The sequence below is a fragment of the Eriocheir sinensis genome, chromosome 34 (assembly GCF_024679095.1).
Source record: "Eriocheir sinensis breed Jianghai 21 chromosome 34, ASM2467909v1, whole genome shotgun sequence".
NCBI lineage: Eukaryota > Metazoa > Arthropoda > Malacostraca > Decapoda > Varunidae > Eriocheir > Eriocheir sinensis.
Window position 1 is genome coordinate 7,863,279 of NC_066542.1, and position 21,678 is coordinate 7,884,956.

Here is a 21,678-nt window from a genome sequence, read left to right on the forward strand (position 1 = left end):
CTGCTTATTTCTACCTCGAGTGTTCTTCATGTTCGGTGCTACATCAGTCCTTTTTCCAAACTGTGAATGCCTGAATGAACTCTGGCAGTGTCTCAGTGCTTCGAGACAGTGATAGTGAAGCGGTGATTGTGTTCATACAGTGAGAGGTGCTAGTGAAGTTGCATGACGTTAGGAATAATCTTTTTATCCTTTATTCCGTTTCCTAAATGGAGTAAACCCTGACGAAGTATGGTAGAGGATGGTTATGTCTGGGAAGCTGCTTGTGAACTCCTGAAGGTGTGTAGGAAAATAAAAGCAGCAAATACCTCGCTGGAGACAGAGGTGAGTACAGCGTTATTGCGTCCTAAGGCCATATTCTGACACACATCTCGCCGCACAGGCACACACATCTGACAATTCTTTCGTAGGAGTTGTAGGCATTTCCATGGGTAGTTTCATGACCCTGGTGGTAGTTTAATAAGGCTTCTGTACCATGAACGTGAAAAAAACACTCATGTGAACCCGGTTAATCTCCTTTGTGGTCTTTGAAAATATTTATTGTGAGAGCTGAAAGTGTCTGAGAATACAGTTATTAGTCTATAATCATTTGTTTAATTTTTTTTCCATTTATTCGTATTTATTTTTGGGTATTTTAATGTTTTATTTCATTACTATACATGTCTTTTTTTTAACTAATCTTTTTCCTTTGTGTTTTTCTCAGCATTATCTTTTTTTTATGCTGTATGTGTGTTCCTCATTTTTTTTACAACAACAGAGACGGCTCAAGGGCAACAAAAAGTGTAGAAAAAAAAGCCCGCAACTCACCGCTCCCGTTTTGCTGTCTTACTATCTATTTATCTATATGTGAATAAGTACTGAATTTTTTTTTAAGAATTTGGCTCTATATTACACCTTTTAGCTTGTACTTCAACTCCTCGCCACATTCCTTGAACTATCTAATCTATAACCCTCTCTCTCACGTCACTCTCCAATCCCCATACTTCCCTTACCAACACAAGAGCTTCATACACATTATCTTTGTAAATTAAGTCTTGAATAGAGATAGATACGAAAACATGAAATAAAAAAAGACGATTCCACAGTCCAACACAGTGGCTTCGTAATCTCCCAAACCAAACTATTCAATCTTCTACACTCCATAATGGATAGGTTTTCGATGTAACTCCATATACATAAAAGACTTCTCGCTTGTTTCCTCAACTTCCTTAACTTAAACATCGACACCAAACACTGTACAAGGAATTTTTGAAGTCTTTATTTAGTATCTGTATGGGAGTTAACTAACCCATCATGGCGGACTGTGAATGTCGTCTCACACAACTATATTTAAAGGCCACAATGGAGATTAGTCGAGTTCCCATGAGTGTTTTCATGTTCATGGTGCAGAAGTCTTGTCAAACTACCACTAGACTTATAAAACCACCCATGGGAATACCCCAAAATTCTACTAAAGCTTACCAAAACTGGTTGTATGAGCCTCGATTTTTTTTTGTGGGGTGAAGGTTTTCTCACGACACCTCGGCGGGGTATCGAGCGGGTCTGTCCGTCTCCTGGATACCCTGTTTGTTTATGAATCACACCACAGGGACAAGTGGCACGCATCCCTCGTTTCCAGCCTCATTCGTGCACGCTCAGGCCAGTTAAAGGCAGATTTTTTTCGGTGCTAATGAGGAAAATCGCGATGTGATTGAGTTTGTGAGGATAATCATCTTGTGCGTTGGCAGTACTGGAAGGAATTAGCTGAGATGAAGATGTTGCGATGGATGTGTGGTGTGAAGGGAGGACACGATCAGAAATATACGAGGTTCAGGTGGACAGTGAAGGTAATGGAGTTTTCGAAGAAGGCACAAAAGGCATACAGACCGACTGAAATTGAACATGTTATTTTTCTCTACACAAGATGGTATACGTACACCACTCGTCTAAACCTTTACCTGAAGAAAAAGAAACGGATTTAGTGCGTAGCTATACATGCGTTATAGATATATATTTTTTATCTTACTGGAAGCCGTGGACATTCTTTGATTGCACCTCCCCCACCATTGCTTCCAGAACCTTCCAATCATTGAAGCTTCGATATAAAAGTTCACTGAAGACGTGAGTGCCACAAGTTCCTGCAGCGTCACCTCGGCCCAGCTGCGCACCTGTCGCCCGAGGATGCACGTAACGTTGGTGGGGCTGTTCCTGTAGAAGTCTTTATTATTATTACGTTATTATTGGGCCTATGCTATTTTTAATATTGTTACGAAAATATGATTACTTTTGTTATTCTTATCATCATCATTAGTATCTTCATCAGTAGCAGTAGTGACAGTATTTGTAATATTTTCATAGTAGTAGTAGTAGTAGTAGTAGTAGTAGTAGTAGTAGTAGCAGTGGTAGTGGCGGAAGCAGCAGTGGTAGCATTAATATTATATAGTCACGGTAACAGCAGGTAATGGTAGTAGTAGTTAGCAGTAGTAGTTATTGTTAGTTTTTATTGTATTGCTGTTTTTGCTTTTTTCTTTATCTTTTTAACAGGTCAATGGTCGGACATGGTCCCATGTCCGACGTACGGTAATGGTTGGCGCCAGGCCCTCCCTTCATTGTGGCTTGCAGTTGACTTTCCAGTAGGCATCCTCCTCTTTCTGCTGGCTGACATCTTCCTGCCAGCTTCTTCCTACTCGCTGGCTGACGGACTTCCCTGCAAGCCTCTTCCCTGCTGGCCGACATCTTACCAGTTTCTTCCCTACTGGTTGGCTGACGGTCTTCCTGCTAGTCTCCTATACATCGTCTGCGGCCTCGTCACAGCGGGCTGAGGAGTTTCTGCCGACCTGTTTTCAGCACACTCTTCTTCCTGATGGACTCTAACCCTTCTGCTGGGTGATGGTCGCCCTGCTGCCTTCTGCTCATCGGAAGAGGAAAGATTGACACGCAGGCTGCTGGCATTGCATAGACCGACCACTCCTGCTACCGAAATCAATGAGAATAAGACTAATGAGCTCACCAATATATGTCAACTAGTGATTTATCATCAGTGTGTTGTGAGGCATGAATGAGTGTGAATGAGCAAATCAACTTTTACATGAGTACTCAATGATATGTTTCTCCTTACTCCCATTCTTTTCACCACACACTCATATTTTCTTATTTCAACCCATCAACCTCAGTCACACTTCTCTTTCAGGGCTTTTTTTTCATAGGTAATGTCCTCCAGTCAGCATTTTTCACTTCTCATATCATTATTAATCTCTCTTAAACATTTCTACGGTGTGGTGGTTATGGGGATGTCCTCGTCTTCCTAATGCTATTGTCGCCATCCTCTTCCTCGTCATCCTTCTTTACCGCTGTCATCGTCGTCCTCACCACGGTCATCGTCACCCAAAAACAGACAAGGATCCAATTTTGGGTCCTCAGCCGCTCAGCCCTGATATTCTGCCTGACGAGGGTGAGTGCGATATTGCTTTAACTTGATTGCTTGATTATATACTTGATTGGATGGCTAATTGACGAGGGTAGGGTACGGACAATTTCTATATACGTATACTATAGTTAACTTTCTTGCTTGACTGGTTGACTGATTGATGGCTGGTTGATTTTATAACTTGCTTGCTTGCTCGCTTGATTAGATGAATCCTGGTTGATTTCTATTTGGTAGTATATATAAATTACCGAGGATTAAGTCATGGAAGTATAATATGTAATGCGTGTGTGTGTGTGTGTGCATGTGTGTGTGTGTGTTTAAAGCTTAATTAGATTTCTTCATTTTTCTAAACAGGTGTATCACAATAACTTTCTTTGTTTCATTTTTTTTTTATTCTCGTGTTATACACTACTATTATAATTATAGCCTACTGCTGCTAGTGTTACTACTATTACAACTACACTATATTACTACTACTACTACTACTACTACTACTACTATCACTTACCATTACCACTCCTTCACCTCCTCCTCCTCTTTCTCATTTCTCCTCCTCTCTCTCCTCTTTTAATTTCTCCTCCTCCTCCTCCTACTACTACTACTACTACTACTATTACTACTACTACTACTACTACTACTGCCATCAACCACCACTATTTCAGACGTTAAGTACAGTCAGACAACGATATACCACTGGCCCACCGCCCCCAAGAACATGACCACCTCGGACGGGAGGGATGCCCAGTACCTCTACACGAATGGCCCAAGTGGCTTCGGCAATGGGGTGGAGTTTGTGGCCAACTCTAAACAGGTAGCCTATTATGAGAGAGAGAGAGAGAGAGAGAGAGAGAGAGAGAGAGAGAGAGAGAGAGAGACCTTCACATTTTGTCCTCCCCAATCTCACTGAGTCACTGCCACCACCTTCTTTTACATTAGCTAACATGGCAGCTCGCGAGTGAACACAACACGTGGTCATATTATTATTACTGTTATTTAATTAGTTTGAATTTGTGACGGGTTTTGTGAGTGACCTTTCATCCCTCCTTTAACTCCTTGTTCACCCTCCAGCGTTCAGTGCCTCAAGAATAAACGGTTAAATTTTAGAGGAATCGAAGCAATACGAAACGGAACCGCGAATTAATGCGAACCCTGGCACGTAGAGTAATCCCATCCAAGAGACCTAATTATAGACTTTTCCCTGGACAGCCATTGAAGGGGGTCTGTTTAAAGCAATTAAATGGCTATCCAGTTCCCCTTCATTCTTCGTTAGTCCTTTAATTCTTTAGGCCTTCAGGTAATGTTATTCACCTTAACTGATAACCCTCCCCCCGCAGTGCCTGGTGCATAAGAACTATCTGAATCCCTCTGACGTGTGCACCGGGAACCCCAAACGCTGCACCGCGGGCCTCAGCCTCAGCCTGTGGTATAAGGGCGCGCAGGGCCTGGACAAGGACTGGGAGCATGTGACCATGGACCTCAACGACCTGTCTATTATGGAGGTCATCGTCTCCACAGGTAATAAGAGATAACTTCACAAATTTTAAGTGTCTTCAGGTAATGAGAGATAACTTCACAAATTTTGAGTGTCTTCATGCAGGTAACGAGATATAACTGTACAAAGTTTAAGTGTCTTCAGGTAATGAGAAATAACTTCACAAATTTTAAGTGTCTTCAGGTAATGAGAAATAACTTCACAAATTTTAAGTGTCTTCAGGTAATGAGAGATAACTTCACAAATTTTAAGTGACTTCAGGTAATGAGAGATAACTTCACAAATTTTAAGTGTCTTCAGGGAACGAAAGATAACTTCACAAATTTTGAGTGTCTTCAGGTAATGAGTGATAACTTCACAAATTTTAACTGTTCAGGTAATGAGAGATAACTTCACAAATTGTAAGTGTCTTCAGGGAACGAAAGATAACTTCACAAATTTTAAGTGTCTTCAGGTAATGAGATAACTTCACAAATTTTAACTGTTCAGGTAATGAGAGATAACTTCACAAATTTTAAGTGTCTTCAAGTAATGAGGGATAACTTCACAAATTTTAACTGTTCAGGTAATAAGAAATAACCACAAATTTTAAGTGTCTTCAGGTAATGAGAGATAACTTCACAAATATTAAGTGTCTTCAGGTAACGAGAGATAACTTCACAAATTTTAAGTGTCTTCAGGTAACGAGAGATAACTTCACAAATTTTAAGTGTCTTCGGGTAATAAGAGATAACTTCACAAATTTTAAGTGTTCAGGTAATGAGAGATAACTTCACAAATTTTAAGTGTTCAGGTAATGAGAGATAACCACAAATTTTAAGTGTTCAGGTAATGAGAGATAACTTCACAAATTTTAACTGTTCAGGTAATAAGAGATAACTTCACAAATTTTAAGTGTTCAGGTAATAAGAGATAACTTCACAAATTTTAAGTGTTCAGGTAATAAGAGATAACTTCACAAATTTAAAGTGTCTTCAGGTAACGAGATATAACTGTACAAATTTTAAGTGTCCAGGTAATGAGAAATAACCACAAATTTTAAGTGTCTTCAGGTAATGAGGGATAACTTCACAAATTTTAAGTGTCTTCAGGTAATGAGAGATAACTTCACAAATTTTAAGTGTCTTCAGGTAATGAGGGATAACTTCACAAATTTTAAGTGTCCTCAGGTAATGAGAGATAACTTCACAAATTTTAAGTGTCTTCAGGTACGTAATGAGGGATAACTTCACAAATTTTAAGTGTCTTCAGGTAATGAGAGATAACTTCACAAATTTTAAGTGTCTTCAGGTACGTAATGAGAGATAATTTCAAAAATTTTAAGTGTCTTCAGGTAATGAGAGATAACTTCACAAATTTTAAGTGTCTTCAGGTAATGAGAGATAACTTCATAAATTTTAAGTGTCTTCAGGTAATGAGAGATAACTTCATAAATTTTAAGTGTCTTCAGGTAACGAGAGATAACTTGACAAATGTTAAGTGTCTTCAGGTAACAAGAAATAATGGCACCAATTTTAAGGTTCGTATTACTGTATAGACATTTCGTTGCCCATGTTCACATATTTGACAAGGCTTTCGTAGGAGTTTTGGGCAATTCCAGGAGTAGTTTTATGACCCTGGTGGTAGTCTGACCCTTCTTCTGTACCGTGAACCTAAAGAAACACTCATTAGAACCCAATTGATCCCCTCTTTGACCTTTAGAAATAGTTGATGTGAGAAGTGAAAGTGTATAAATCTAACCAAAGTGTCTTCAGGTAACGAGAAATAAGTGCACAAATTTTAAGTGTCTTCAAGTAACAAGAAATAATGGCACAAAACTAAAGTGTAAACCATTAAAGTCAGACTACCAAATTTTTTTCTTCACCAACATTAGCACAAAAGTGGAATAAGCTTCCATCTTCAGTAGTCCAGTGCAACACAGTTGACTCACTTATAAACAACCTCGATTGACACTTCCTTCGACTTCACATTACTAAAGGAGAAATGCTGTCTTTGATATAATTTCACTTAGTCTAGGCCATTGGGGGTGCGTGTTCTGCATATCTCTGTAAATCTGTGTAAGTTAGGTACATAAAGATATATTGCAACATCATATTTAAGGGGTCCTGCATTGCTTAACACCATCACAAGTATGCCAAACTAACCCCCATACCCCACAAAAAATTACATATACGCAACTTTGCTCATTAACTTCAAAATCTGTAAGTTAAGTACATAATGATATATTGCAGCATCATATTTACGGTGTCCTGCATTGCTTAACACCATCAAAAGTATGCCAAAGTAACCTCCTCCCCTCTAGAAATATTATAAACAACTTTTTTCATTCTAAAACATCCCAGTTTATCAGCGAGACACCAAACAGCAGCTCTGACACTATGCATCCTCCAGCAGCAGCGATTTCAGTAAAGATTTTATTGACACTCTGTTACCTCATTTCCTATGTGACCAACTGCACTTCTGTTGTCATGTATGTTTTCTACTAACCTTCTGATAAGTTTAATGGTTATTTTGCAGTTTTTTTTATCTCTACACTCCTTCTGATTGATTTCCAGGAGGTTTAAGGTTGGGAGAATACACATATGAAAACAGAAGAGCAGTTAAGTAGGAGACGAGATATCAGCGCGTTAACAAAACCAATCTTAACCAGCCGCCATTTCCACCCTTAAACCATTTCACTTATCTTCCTTCCCTCAGGTGGCGACATGAAGGGCCACCCAGGAATCGCCATCTACCAGCAGGGCTTGACCACTTCGGCCGTCGTGTCCACTGGGGCAGAGTACTGGAATGTGTCCTCCATAGGCATGATCACCAACAACAAGTGGACCAACATGGCCATCAGCTGGAGCAAGGATAATGGATTGCAGGTGGGTGGGTGGTGGGCATGAGTGGGAGGTCTGTGAAGAGATTGCCAGTTTCTCTTTGGCATTGTCTGTCTTTCTGCCTAAATTTGTCTGTTTGTTTCTCTGTCTGCCAAGTAACCCCTTTCCAGAGGTGACTGCCTGTTCTCATTGTTTGGGTATATGTCTGTCTCTGTCTTTTTATGTGGCTGCTCTCTCTCATTCCCTCTCTCTTTCTCCCTTTCTCTGTTAAATACACAAACTATCTCTCACCTTTTTCTCCTCAGCTGTACATTGACAGGAGCCTCGTCGGGTCAGTCAAGTACCCAACCGCAAGCCCCAGTGTCCTGACAGGCCTTAGGCCCTCGGAGATTATGCTGGGCTGCCACAAGGACGCCACTAACACCACCTACCGGGGCTTCAACGCTGCGGCCTTTGACGAGCTCGCCATCTGGAACACGTCCCTCGTTGGAGATAGGGTTATGTACTTCATGGGCGGCTATAGTAAGTGTGTGTGTGTGTGTGTGTGTGTGTGTGTGCATGTGTACGTGCTCCTGCTTTTATTTTGTGAGGCTGAATCTAGTTTCTAAGAGTAGGCTTCAAGTGATAAATGCTTCTGTGTGCCAGTTGCTTGCAATGGAAAATTGGGAAGATGAACTCCTAAACATCTGTCGCTTTTCCTCTTTTATAAATTTCAAATGTGTCTTCGTGATTTCAACTTTCCTTGGGTGATATTCATATTTGTGTGAGCATTATCTGTTTCTTTGTCTCACATTCTTACTAGTGTCTTGTCTGGGTGCTCTGCTTGTAGCAGCCTTTAGAGTAATCTCAGTCTTTTGTATATTGTGTTTAAATGATGACGCCACTCCACAAAAGCATATTCTAATGTTGGCCTTAAAAATTATCTAATTATCTTCAGTGTACCTACAATCTGAGTCACCCTTATCACTATCAAAAATTACTTATTATACCAATAAAAATACCACACTTTGATCTCTTTGATTGCACAGTGTAACTCAATACATATTTGAAAAAAAGTGTATTCCTATATACTTAAAGAAGTCTTTGGTTTGTATAATGTTCTGGCTTCTCAAGATATATATATATAAAACAAACTTTCAGTAGAAGCAAAAGTAAATTTCAGTCCCTGCACACCTATTATAATTTTTCTCTACACACATTAATTTCTGCAGTCAAAGCGTACGAGGATGTAACTCTGGAGGAGATGGGCACCTTGGTGGACGAGGCCGACATGAATAATCCTGACATCGCTGCCGCAGCCTTCGAGATCACAGCCCAGAAGACCTACTCGGAGGAGGTGCCCAGTGACGCTCTTGTAGCACCGCCCCCCCCGACCACTGCCGCCACCACCACTACCACAGAATCTGGCCAGACACCATTCACCACTGGAGGTAAATCATAAATAGTATTCCATGACCACTGATATCACCAACACCCCATAATCATTGATCTATTGCCTTCCTTTCTCTCCGCCATCCACTTGAAATTCCCATGGACTTTGTAACCTTATCTAAACCCTGATGCATAATTTATTTTCTCACTCCTCTGAAATGCTAACCTTTCTATTGCTTACATTCTGAAATCCTCTAATCTTAACCTTTTTACCTTTAGAAACTTTTTAACTTTTCCGCTTTCTGTAACCACATTAATCCTCACCATCACCACCATCATCATTATCACCACAACAATTGACATTCTTACACCTACATCACCACTGCTGTATTCCTTGGCATCAATCAGCTCCATAACCACATATATCACCATTTCTCCCTCCTTCCCCTCTTCCAGACACAGCCATGATCACTGTGGTGCCTGACTCGAAGGATAAGCAGGGCTTCATGGACAAGATCAAGTTGCACAAAAAGCTAATCAAAACCTCCCCAGCGGGTGTGGAAGTTTCCCAGCTTGGAAAAATGCTTGTGAGTTCGTGACAGTGTTGGGTTGTTTTCTGATGCTTTGGTTTGGAATGACATTATTGGATAGGACAATATAATAATTTGCCTGTTATAATTATTTCCCACCGATAAATCTGTTTGATTTTATTCTTCTTGTTAGTATGCCTCTCTGTCTCTCCAGTTTCTCATGTGCTGTATTTAATGATGTGAAGCGCCTCCCATTTTAGTAAAACCATTTCAAATAGTCCATTTGGGCGTTTGATTTCGCGGGTCCTTTCCTCCCCTCTGCTCTGCCACACAGTCCCAACACCTATCCCTTCCTCTCATACGTTACCTTTAGGTGACATATGAGAGGGAAAATATATGAGAGGGAAAAATAGGTGTTGAGACTGTGTGGCAGAGCAGAGGGGAGGAAAGGACCTGCGGAATCGGATGCCTAAACGGACCATTTGAAATGGTTTGACTATAGTGTGGTAACCCAGGTGCCACACTGGCCCTGTATCCTGGGGCAATGGGCTATTTCCCACCAGCGTGATGGAGATGTGCACAGAGCAACTTTAGTGCATGCCCCCAATTTTACCTTACCTCAGTAGACTAAGAAATTCAATCCATAATGCCTTTCTACAGGCATGGATCCATGCCATGAAAGATGATCCTGAATTAAAGAGTTGAGAGGGAGATCGATCCTCAGTATGTAGTTTTGCTGCCATCAAGCACAAAAAAGCCTCCTTCACTTGGCACAATTGGGGCTGAGGCTTCGCTGACTTACTGATTTGCTAACTTAAGAAGGTGGCCTCCACTCCCCCCAAAAAATGGATAAATAAGATAGATGAAAGCACTTAACATGTTTGCTTATAGGGATAAGATGTAATCCAAGCTTAAGGAGGGCCTTATGGTAGGATATAGTTACAAAAAAATTAAACATTGGTCTTTCAGCATTGGGATAGGAAAGAGAAGACCACTGCTGCCCGTGCACCAGATCAGAACAGAAAATGTTGAACCCGAATATACCTCTGTGTTTTGATGTGTGTTTCATAATTATTGCTTCAGTATTGCCAGGATATGTTGGATAAGTTGAATTTAATGCTGTGATTACTAAAAAAAGTGCCAGTGCTTTGCTTAAGACCTTACCTCCCATTTCACCCACACACACACACACACACACACACAGAAACTGGTGGATGTAGTGAGCAGCCTCTTCGTGGATCAAAACAAAGAGTTCATGAATGAGCTTGTCACTGAGATGCTGGAGACAGAAGAAGAGCAGAGGAAAGCTAAAATAGATCCCCTTGAAATAACACAAGGTGAGAGTAGATTGTGTCTCCTTTATCACACTTATAATACCTCATTGATTTTGGTACATCTATTTGATCTACTAATTGATATGAAAATGTGGCTACTTGGTACCTTTTCCTTCAGTACTTGACATAACCATAATTACACCTAACAAACAGAGGGCAATGAATGTAGGAGAATGTATATAAAATGTAATATAGAAACATGTATATAAAATCTTTCCTTTTCATATTAATTTGTCCCTTCACATGTTCAGTCTTATACTGTATGGTCTTTGCATCCTTTTATCTATCTATCTATATCTTTGACGCCCTGCTCCCTTGCGGGAACTTCCCTCCAGGAGGGGAGCCACAGCAGAAGTGTTCTAGCTGGCACTCCCTCTCAGCACACTCAATCCTGCTACTTCCAACTCTCTTGCTCCAATACTCACTCACCCTACTGATTCACTTCACAGGTGGTCTTCCCCTGACACCCCCTCCCTCAATCCTTCCCTCATACACTCTCTTCACGTATTTATTTTCCCCTATTCTCATCACATCCTTGTGTATAGATACTATTAATGTATCACAAAACCCCTTGCCTCCCAACAGATCTCTCTAACTGGACTCTGAATGTCTTGGTAAACATGGACCTTGGCAACAGAACAGAGATGCTCCATACTGTCAAAGAGGCAGACAATTTCAGTAGGTGGCAGTGACGGATTGTAGTTTAGACGACAGTGTTAAGGGTTGTAAAACTTGATGATAGTTTTGAAGATGGTAATACTAAAGTAGGAATTGGCTGGGATGGCAGTGCAGTAATAACTGGTGGAGAGAGAGGGAGAGAGATGCATTGATTGACTCTGATTAATTTTTTTCCTCTCACCTCTTATCCCAGTCGTCAATGTGTTCAAGGCCCCGCTGTCGAAGCACAGGCAAGGGACAGGCAACTACGTTGTGGCTCCCGATTGCAGCATGATGGTTGAGAAGAACTCCTGGAACAACACCTGTAATAGAGTTGCAGGTAATGAAAGAACGCCACCTGTGACTTCAGATGTTCAGTGTTTTGGTGTTATGAAAAGTGTAGAGTGCATTGAGCCAAACTGTAGGAATGGTCATGTTATTTGGGCTAGTGCAAAAAGAAATTAGGAAGATTTTTTTGATTTTTACATAATGTGAACATCAGTTCCCATCTGTAGTATGTTTCCCAGTTTTCCCGTACACTTCCTAACAGGTCTTCCCCTTCACGTCATCTCTCTCTCATTCCACAGTACCAAACCTCATAGTAACTCACCCCAACTGCAGTGATCGGATTTTCAACACTGTGGTAACAAGTTCGCGCAACCTCCACCTTGTCTCCCCAACCACAGTGAACGGCTCGTGAGTATATCTACTTCTTACACATTGAAGTTTAGGGTCATTAGCAGAGGCCCAGTGTGAGAGTATGAAGTGGGAAATAGAAAAACTTGTAAAGCATAGAAGAGAAAGATTTAGAAGTGGTTGCTGATGAAGATGTCTTACCTTTTATATAACAAATGAAGATTACTGTGGATTCATATGTACTGGTAATTGATTTGAATGTGGCCTTAACCCGTCCACTGCGATTGGCATGAAATTTGGCTTTCACTGGTAGCCTGGTAACATACACTCCCAAGTCTTTCTCTGCCTCTGCGGTGGATAGTGGAGTGTTTCCCATGTGATATTGGTGCATGACTTTACATTTTTCTTCACTGAATTGTACCAGTCACTTTTTGACCCATTCTTGTAGCTTGGTGATGTCTTCTTGTAGGAAATCCACAGTTAAGGAGTTAAACAACAGTCATTTTCAAGCTTACTTTCATACTCTCTCTGTGGTTTCTCATTCATTCTCTGTAAGTTTCCCTCCGCCTCACTTTGTAAAATTATGTCACCTGCAAATCTAAGGTTGTTAAGGTATCTACCATCTATCTTGAGTCCATTTTTATCCCGCTACAATCTCTTCAATACTTCTAAGCAAGCCATATGTAATTTTGGATTTGTCACCTTGCCGAATGCCTTTCTTCACTGGAATTTTTTTGCTTCTTGTGGAGTTTAGCCAGTTGACCTACCTCCCTACCTTCCTAATTGTTGCATTGTATTGCTAATGTAACTATTTAATTTTGTAACATTGAGACATTTTATTATTTCAATGTTTTCCTCCTCCTCCTTTGGTTCCAGAGTGTTCAACCCAAACTGTGAGCACGTTTAATTCCATAACATTGACACATTTTTTTATTTCTTGTTTTCCTCCTCCTTCTTTGGTTCCAGAGTCCTCAACCCGAACTGCCACCATGAGTTTAATTCCACAACATTGATACATTTTATTATTTCATTCTTTGGTTATAGAGTCCTCAACCCGAACTACCACCATGAGTTTAATTCCACAACATTGATACATTTTATTATTTCATTCTTTGGTTCCAGAGTCTTCAACACAAAGCGCCAGCATGAGTTCAATTCTATGATGCTCAGCGTGGAGGCGAAAGCCAACCCTGCCCTGACCGTTGATGGGAAGGTGAACAAGATGGCCCCCAAGTGTGACCCAGACCCTGCTGCCCTGCTGGAGACGCCAATAAGGATGAAGTTTTTCCTGCTGAACAAGGACCCGGCACCACTGAGACAGCTAAAGTTCCACGAGAATGAGGTTGTGCAGCGGGTAAGGCTGATACCGTCTGTTTATTTTCTGTATCAAAAGGCCAAGAAATACAAACCCACATTAGACAGTAGAAGCAGAAAGGGCAATAAAAGTTGCTCATTTTTATATAAGTATAACAAATGAATAGAAAGAAAGAAATCAAAGTGAACATGCTGTGAGTGCTTTGCTTGACAGTGACGTGGGTCTGCAGGAACATGTACAGACTTTGTGCTACTTTAGGTTTGCGGGGAACCATGTTTTATTTATAGAGAGAGATTAATGTGATATTCATTGAGAAACCTGGCAATTTTTGGACAATGATTTCAATCCCACATAAAAACATTAGAGAGCTTTGTTCATTATATTCTGTTTGACACATTCCTCCTCCACTTGGACTTCCTCTCTTTGCTCCTTCCCTCATATTGGTTACATAAAATTTACTCACTTTCCTTTTTCTCCAGGTTGAGAGTCGTCACTGCGTGTGGTGGAATGCAAACACAAGTCAGTGGGACTCGACGGGCTGCGTGGTAATGTTCAAATCGGAGTTGTACACCAAGTGCGCATGTGCCCACTTCGGGATGTTTGCTGTGATGGATGAGCTGGTGGAGCCCAAGGTGAGAGAGAGAGATTTATATAGACTGATAATTACATACACCCTATGCAGATTCTCTCACCTGTAATTCACCTTGTTAACCCGGCCGCTGTGATGGGCATGGATTTCGCCTTCACTGGTAGCCTGGTGACATATACTCCCAGGTCTTTCTCTGCCTCTGTGGTGGATAATAGTGTTTCCCATGTGGTATTGGTATGCTGGATATCCCCTCCCAAGGTGCATGACTTTACATTTTCTTCATTGAATTGTTGCAGCCACTTTTTGTTCCATTCCTGTAGCTTGGTGATGTCTTCTTATAGGGAATCCACAGTCAAGGGGTTAATCGCCACTCACCTTTACATTATCTGCTGTTCCTTCAGGTGGCTCCAGTAGACTACCTGTGGCTCACGGTGCTGCGCTACGTGGGTTATGCGCTCTCCGTCCTCTTCATCATTGTCTACATTATTACCGTCCTTGTGTCACGGTGAGGTCAAACTTCTCTGTTTTCTCTATCTGTAGTTTACTGTTACCCACTTCATCTTGATTCTTGCATAAGCCTTATTCTCTGTTTATCTTGTTTATGTTATGTTAATGTTGCTCGAACTTGCGTGGTTTTCTCTGTAATTTATTGCAAGCACGAGTCAATTATTTCTTTCCTCCTCAAAGTTCCTGTGTATGTTGTGGACCACTGCAGTTTTGGACCAATTGTAGAAAATCCCTGTCTTGATTTCCAAAACATTTAAAAGATCTGATAGTTGTATATAGAATGGCAAATGGGATATGGCACATGGGATATGCTGAAGTGTGAAAATGCAACAGAGACACCAGGATCATATACAGCCATTGAAAGAAACAAATTTTTGACAGCTTCAGACAATATTTCCCCACTTTGTATGAAAATTCAAGAGTCAGCTGTCTGTGAAAATAAGCAAGTAAATAAACCAATGAATGTCTGTGTCTAATAGTACTCACGTGCTCTCCTTGCAGTGACCTGAAGGACCAGTTTCACCTGATGGGCATGAACCTGGCAGTGGCGGTGCTGGTGGGGTCTGTCGCCATGGTGGCCAGTGACCTGCATGCCGTGAGGGACGACCGCCACTGGTGCACCGCCATTGGCACCCTCATACACTTCTTCTGCCAGGCTGCAGGGGCATGGGTCATCTGCCTGGGCCACGCTGCACACCGGGCTGTTACTGCTGGTTATTATTATTATTGTTATTATTATTATTATTATTATTATTATTATTATTATTATTATTATTATTATTATTATTATTATTATTGTTATTACCATCATTTCTCCTCTGAGCCCTGTTTATCAAGAATATAAGTGATAATTATTTAAGGAGAGATGATGGAGATGAAAATGAAAGTGAGTTAACCCGGTAGGAGAGGGGATCATGTTTCTTAATGGTCCCTCTCAGCGAGAAGAATGAGAAAAAATCATCACTCACACAAACCATTTCATAATATATATCAAAGCATTTGTGATCAGTTTATTTATCATCTATTTTTTGGGATTTATATCATGGCACAAATTTGATCCGTCGCTGCTACATGGTAAAGCCACAAATTTGGCCCATCGCTGCTACTGGGTTAAAGAGTAAGTGATGTGCCTTCTGCTTCCAACAGGTGTGATTGGAGGGAGACTCAAGAGTTACCTCACCATCTCCTGGGGCCTGCCACTCATCTCTGTGGGCCTCACCTACCTGCTCTACCTCATGGACTTGGGAGAGGACCCTCGCTGCTTCATCTCCTGGGAAAACCCACCCAAATTTATCTTCTTTGGGTTCCAAATTGTGTTCGTCATTGTCTCGGGTGGATGTGCCTGCGTCGTGCTGTGCAACATGTCCACCACTGCCCTCAGGTGTGTATACTATGGTTGGGACATGCAGGAAATGGACCGTGCTTGCGGGGTCCTGTCCAACGCTGCCAGATTATCGTACTCAGCCTCCTATATTTACCGACTTCCGACCCCAAATCTGTCTCCTGGTCCCCAATAACAAGATTCATTTATAGTTAGCGTTAACCTGGTAGCAGCGGGGATCATGTTTTTTAATGGTCCCTCCAAGCAAGAAAAATGAGAAAAAATCACCCCTCACACAGTCAATTTCATAATATATATCAAAGCATTTGTGATCAGATTATGTATCATCTATTTTTTGGGGTTTATATCATGGCACAAATTTGGCCCATCGCTGGTACATGGTAAAGCCACAAATTTGTCCCGTCGCTGCTACCGGGTTAAAATAGTTAATTTCTAATGTTTCTTGGCAATAGTTAGGCGTCAGAAACCGGTAAATACTGTGCTCTGAGTACGACAATCTGGCAATGGTGGTCCTGTCTCCGAGTCTCTGTTGGTCAAATCTATCTTTGAGCTCAGTTAAGTTTTTGGATTGGACAATTTCATTCTCACTGCTGTTTCTCTGTTCAACTCATTTGTGTGGAAAACTGTTTCTTTATAAACTTCAATCATCTTGTCTTTCAATTTTTTCCCATGCCCTTTTATTTATCTTCTATCCCACACTAACAAATCTTCATTAATTCTTTTGATTTTCTTTATTATCCTGAGATCTCCAATCAGGTCACCTTTTTCTCCTCTTTCTGTCATGAGGGAATTTCCACCTCTTGAACCACATGAGAATTTGATCTTTTCAGGATAAATCTTTTTCCTAACGACTCACCCTTCAAGATGTGGGGCAGACACTGTACTTTGTGTCACAGAGCACGGTGTAGAAAAATCAGCTGGGGTAGTGTACTCAGACTTGGCATCAATGCTTGGGTGATGGTCTCATGTGCTAACTGGCCCACATTAAAGATTTCCTTCTCCAAGTTATGTGACACGAGTAAATTGTCAAGCCAGAGGACATATTCAGTGGCTTGAGACCTTCCAAGTCCCTGTCCTTATCTCAGGCCTTTACTTGACTTCCCTTTACTCATTCAGATCAATTTCTTTTTGGTCCATTTTTCTTCCTCATAGAATTTCTTTAATCCGGCCGCTGTGATTGGAACGGATTTGGCTTTCACTGGTAGCCTGGTAACATATACTCCCAGGTCTTTCTCTGCCTCTGTGGTGGATAGTGGAGTGTTTCCCATGTGGTATTGGTATGCTGGATATCCCCTCCCAAGGTGCAGGACTTTACATTTTTATTTATTGAATTGTAACAGCCACTTTTTGTTCCATTCCTGTAGCTTGGTGATTTCTTGTAGGGAATCCGCAGTCAAGGGGTTAACTCCATACCAACCATCACACTAATTCTTTCACCACTAAAACATCCCCACTGTAAATCTACTTCAGAAAGGACAACCTGATTGATGACTACGGGTCATTCTGCCAAGGAGCTGCCTACCTGCTACTCTTCTTTGACGTCACCTGGCTCTTCGGCATACCCTGCTACATACGACTGCGCGGGATTAAGACGGATTTCTACCCAATATTCCAAGTGCTGAACTCCTGGATGGTAAGTGGTTGGCTGACTGTGTTGTTGGCTGTGTAGGGACTGTAAGGAGGTGGGGAGAGACTTCAGTTTTTGTGTATCATCCAAACACTTCTTTTAATCTTCCATCTTAAACCATGATGTTGAAGGTCATAAGAATTATTCCAAATGCAAAATATGATGAAGAGAAATACTGAAAAGGTAGGAATGAATATAACACAAGCATTAGTTTAAGAAATTAGGTAAAAATGAATATGCTATACCTCAGTTGGAACAAACAAAAGAAAAGAAAAATGGAAGAAGAAGGAAGGGAAAGGAAAGGGAAGGATAGAGATGGTAAGGGAAAGGAAAGGGAGGAAATGGGAAGTGATGTAAGGGAAAATATAGGTTTATCAAAAAGTGGTTAATGTCCCAATGTTTTATAAGGATCCCAGACAAATTTATAATGTGTGCTTTTCTGTTCCTAGGGGGTTGTTCTCTTCCTCTTCATCGGCTTGGCTTCTCGGAGGTTCAAGATGGTGGTGGCGGGCCAGGCCAAGATGAGGGTAAGGGAGGAGGAGGATTGCAGGAGGAGAAAGGGGAGAGAGTGATGAGGATGAGGATGAAATAAAATGAAAGAGAGAGAGAGAGAGAGAGAGAGAGAGAGTTAAAGTGAGAGAGAGCGAGGGCAAGAGAGAGTAAGCATGAGGGTGAGAGCATGAGACAGCGAGAAAGAGCGTGAGAAAGAGAGAGAGCGAGAGCGTTTAAAAGAATGGTGTCTGTATCTTCAATTAAAACTATCCATGAATTTACTACTGACTCAATAGTACATTAAATGAATGACTGACCAATATACAGCATCATAAATTTATAAGACCATAAGAACATAATAATATAAGGAGTCTGCAAGAGGCCGGTACCCACTTACTGATGCACTCACCTTCCCTCCTCACCACCTCAGAGAGAGATGCTGAAGGGATACGCCTTTGGGAAGCACAGCAAGATGAAGAAGGACGCCAATGACCCAGGTCTCTCTCCTTCACCCTCCCCTGCTGTTAAGGTAAGGCGCTGCTTCTTCTGAGGCCACAATAGGGTATGCTAAAAGATCTCAAGGGAAGTAAAGCATCATGTATTGGCAGTATCTGAGAGTAATGGAAAGCTGAGAATTAGAGGGACAGATAGTGACAGGGGAACTTAGGGTGATAGAGGGACAGAGGGATGAGAGGGAGACAGAGGAGTGACAGAGGAACAGGAGAAACAGAGGGACATAGAGTGACAGGGGAACGTAGGGTGATAGAGAGACAGAGGGGTGATAAGGTGACAGAGGAGTGATATTAAGACAGGGGAGTGACAGGAACAGAGGGTCATAGAGGGACAGAGAATGTTAAAGGGACACAGGTATGATATGAAGACAGGAGTGACAGGAACAGAGGATGACAGGGTGACAGCAAATTCGAAAATGAAGTTAGCTAGGGCAGACTGACATTAGAGACTCCTTCCCTTAGTTATATGTATTGTGGGAGTACAGGACAAGATGATTAGATGTCTTGTTCTCATTTGCTCTAACCCGGTGCTATGAGGAGAATGGATGATGTGCATGTCTCTGTGTTGAGCTTTATGTTACGAGAAATCACCAAAAAGGACTTGGCTTATACAGTTGAAGGAGATGGGGTTGTTAAGTGGCCCCCTCAGCTTCTTTTGTTTAGAACGTTTGTTAAATCAGTTATCTTGCCTCTTTATGACTTTCTTCTTCTTGTTCTTCTTCTGCTTTGTCTTCTACTTTTTTTTCTTCATCTTCTTCTTCTTCTTCTTCTTCTTCTTCTTCTTCTTCTTTGTCTTTCTCTTCTTAATTCTTTTTCTTCATCTTTTTCTTCTTCTTCTTCATCTTTCTCTTTCTCTTTCTCTTCTTTTTCTTCTTCTTCTTCTTCTTTTTCTTCTTCTTCTTCCTATTATTATTATTATATTATTGTTATTGTTGTTATAGATTCATAGTAGTAAGAATAGTAGTAGAGATTTTAGTAGTACTGGTCATAATGGCAAAATCTTCTACTCAATCACATGCCTCCCCCTCTTGTTCCACTCTTCCTCAAAATAACGCTTTTTTCTTTTCATTTATGTACAGCCTAAGTCCGCTCAGTCCAAGGCCAAATCACTGATCAAGAGTGCCAGCTCCAGGGGAAGCGTGAGTGTTATCCATCTTACTCTTTCTACTGTTCTGCTACCCACCGTAATAATAGACTTCATGGAGATTTATCGTAGCCTTACCTTCAGTACAATGTTTTTTCCAATGTAATACTTGTCCTCTTTCTTTTCACATTTGTCAGTCTATCCATCTTCCTTTTATCCATGTAAAGAGAGTGTCAAGGCGCCTCTCCACCCGAAATTGACCTCTCTTTTGGCTACTCTTATCTTTGTTAGGAGCAGCGATTAGCGGGCTTTTTTTCTACACTTTTTTTGTTGTTGCTGTTGTTGCCCTTGAGTTGCTTCCTTTCCCATAAAAAAAAGAAGAAGAAAAAAAATCAGTGGTGGACCAAATTCTGCACTGGATTGGTGTCACAGAAATTGCACAAATCCTGAATTCACAGAAGTTTTTATTTTAGTACTCTGCCTTACACCCCTGCTAGAGAAGCCAGAGAGATGTACTGCATGTCTGTCTACTTTGCACTGCGGGACAATGCTGCCTCTTATGCTTACTCGCTGCTTGGAAAATCCCCCGTGATGCTCACATTAACTACCACCAATCAGTCCTTCGTGCCTCTCCTTGAAGCAGCATCTTTTGGTTTCTTTCTTTCAGGCTACCAAGCGCTCCGCCTCTCGCAACTCTGCATCAGATTAAACTTCCCTATGCTCGAGACCACCTGTTGGATACTATGTGGAAGGACCTGCCTGCCTGCACCGAAGTCTTTGTGTGCTGTCCATTGACCCGTCCGCTTCGATTGGCACGGATTTGGCTTTCAATGGTAGCTTGGTAACATATATTCCCAGGTCTTTCTCTGCCTCTGTGGTGGATAGTGGAGTGTTTCCCATGTGGTATTGGTGTGCTGGATATCCCCTCCCAAGGCTCATGACTTCACATTTTTCTTCATTGCATTGTAGCAGCCACTTTTTGTTCTATTCCTGTAGCTTGGTGATGTCTTCTTGTAGGAAATCCGCAGTCATGGGGTTAATATGCCATGTAAGGGGGTTCATTGGCAAAGACCATAAGTGAAAGGGTGTATGGTAGATCATTCATATGTAGTAATACTGATTTGTAGTGTAGGAGTGGCATTATTAACTATCGTGAAAGCCTATTAGTTCATGCTCTGCCCTTGTATATTGTAATGTTGAAAAGGTGTGAACAAAACGAAGTAAGAAATGGCTTCCCTAAGAGGCTAAGTATGGGACAAAAATGTATCTCAGATTGTACAGCTCTTAGAGGGATCCTGAATCTTAGGTCAGTATTATAAGACACATTCGCTTGTCACATCAACTATTTCTAAAGGTCAAAGAGGGGATCATTCGGGTTCTAATGAGTGTTTCTTTACGTTCACGGTACAGAAGAAAGGTCATACTACCACCAGGGTCATAAAACTACTTCTGGAAATGCCACAAACTCCTACGAAAGCCTTGTTAAATACTTGAACTTGTTTGACGAAATGTTTAGTAATTATTATTGTTTGATATTTGCTGTGTACGCTATTGAGGTTGAAGGTACATCTGGTATATGGCGCCAATAACTCTGCACGTGTTTTTTGACGATATCCTGACTGCTTGTGCACAGGTTTTGTCCTAAGGTTGAAATAAAAGCAAATGACCAAAAGAGACATTATTACTTGAAGGGCCGATCAAGTAATAATGAAACGTTGAATATTGTTACTATTTGAATACTAGGCTAAGAATATTTAGTGCAATAATAAAAAGTTAACCATTAAAAGCAATATTTGAAGCTTTCTTTATACTCAACCTGTCCGCTGCGATTGGCGCAGATTTGGTTTTCACTGGTAGCCTGGTAACATACACTCCCAGGTCTTTCTCTGCCTCTGTGGTGGATAGTGGAGTGTTTCCCATGTGATATTGGTATGCTGGATATCCCCTCTCAAGGTGCAGGACTAC

At 41.2% G+C, this 21,678-nt stretch overlaps 1 protein-coding gene across 1 annotated transcript; it reads left to right on the forward strand.

Moving 5' to 3' along the window:
* The first annotated feature begins 230 nt into the window (after window positions 1-230).
* On the forward strand, window positions 231-21,497 carry LOC127007021 (uncharacterized). The gene is made up of 22 exons (XM_050877502.1): window positions 231-321; window positions 2,053-3,427; window positions 4,066-4,214; window positions 4,738-4,918; window positions 7,593-7,762; window positions 8,023-8,239; window positions 8,929-9,147; window positions 9,545-9,675; window positions 10,823-10,955; window positions 11,538-11,630; window positions 11,824-11,949; window positions 12,197-12,305; window positions 13,368-13,599; window positions 14,040-14,192; window positions 14,551-14,654; window positions 15,158-15,369; window positions 15,803-16,037; window positions 17,469-17,631; window positions 18,075-18,152; window positions 18,548-18,646; window positions 19,709-19,768; window positions 20,381-21,497. The coding sequence occupies exons 3-22, from the start codon at window positions 4,119-4,121 to the stop codon at window positions 20,420-20,422; spliced, it is 2,853 nt and encodes a 950-aa protein (XP_050733459.1). The 5' UTR covers window positions 231-321; window positions 2,053-3,427; window positions 4,066-4,118; the 3' UTR covers window positions 20,423-21,497.
* Window positions 21,498-21,678: the final 181 nt, after the last annotated feature.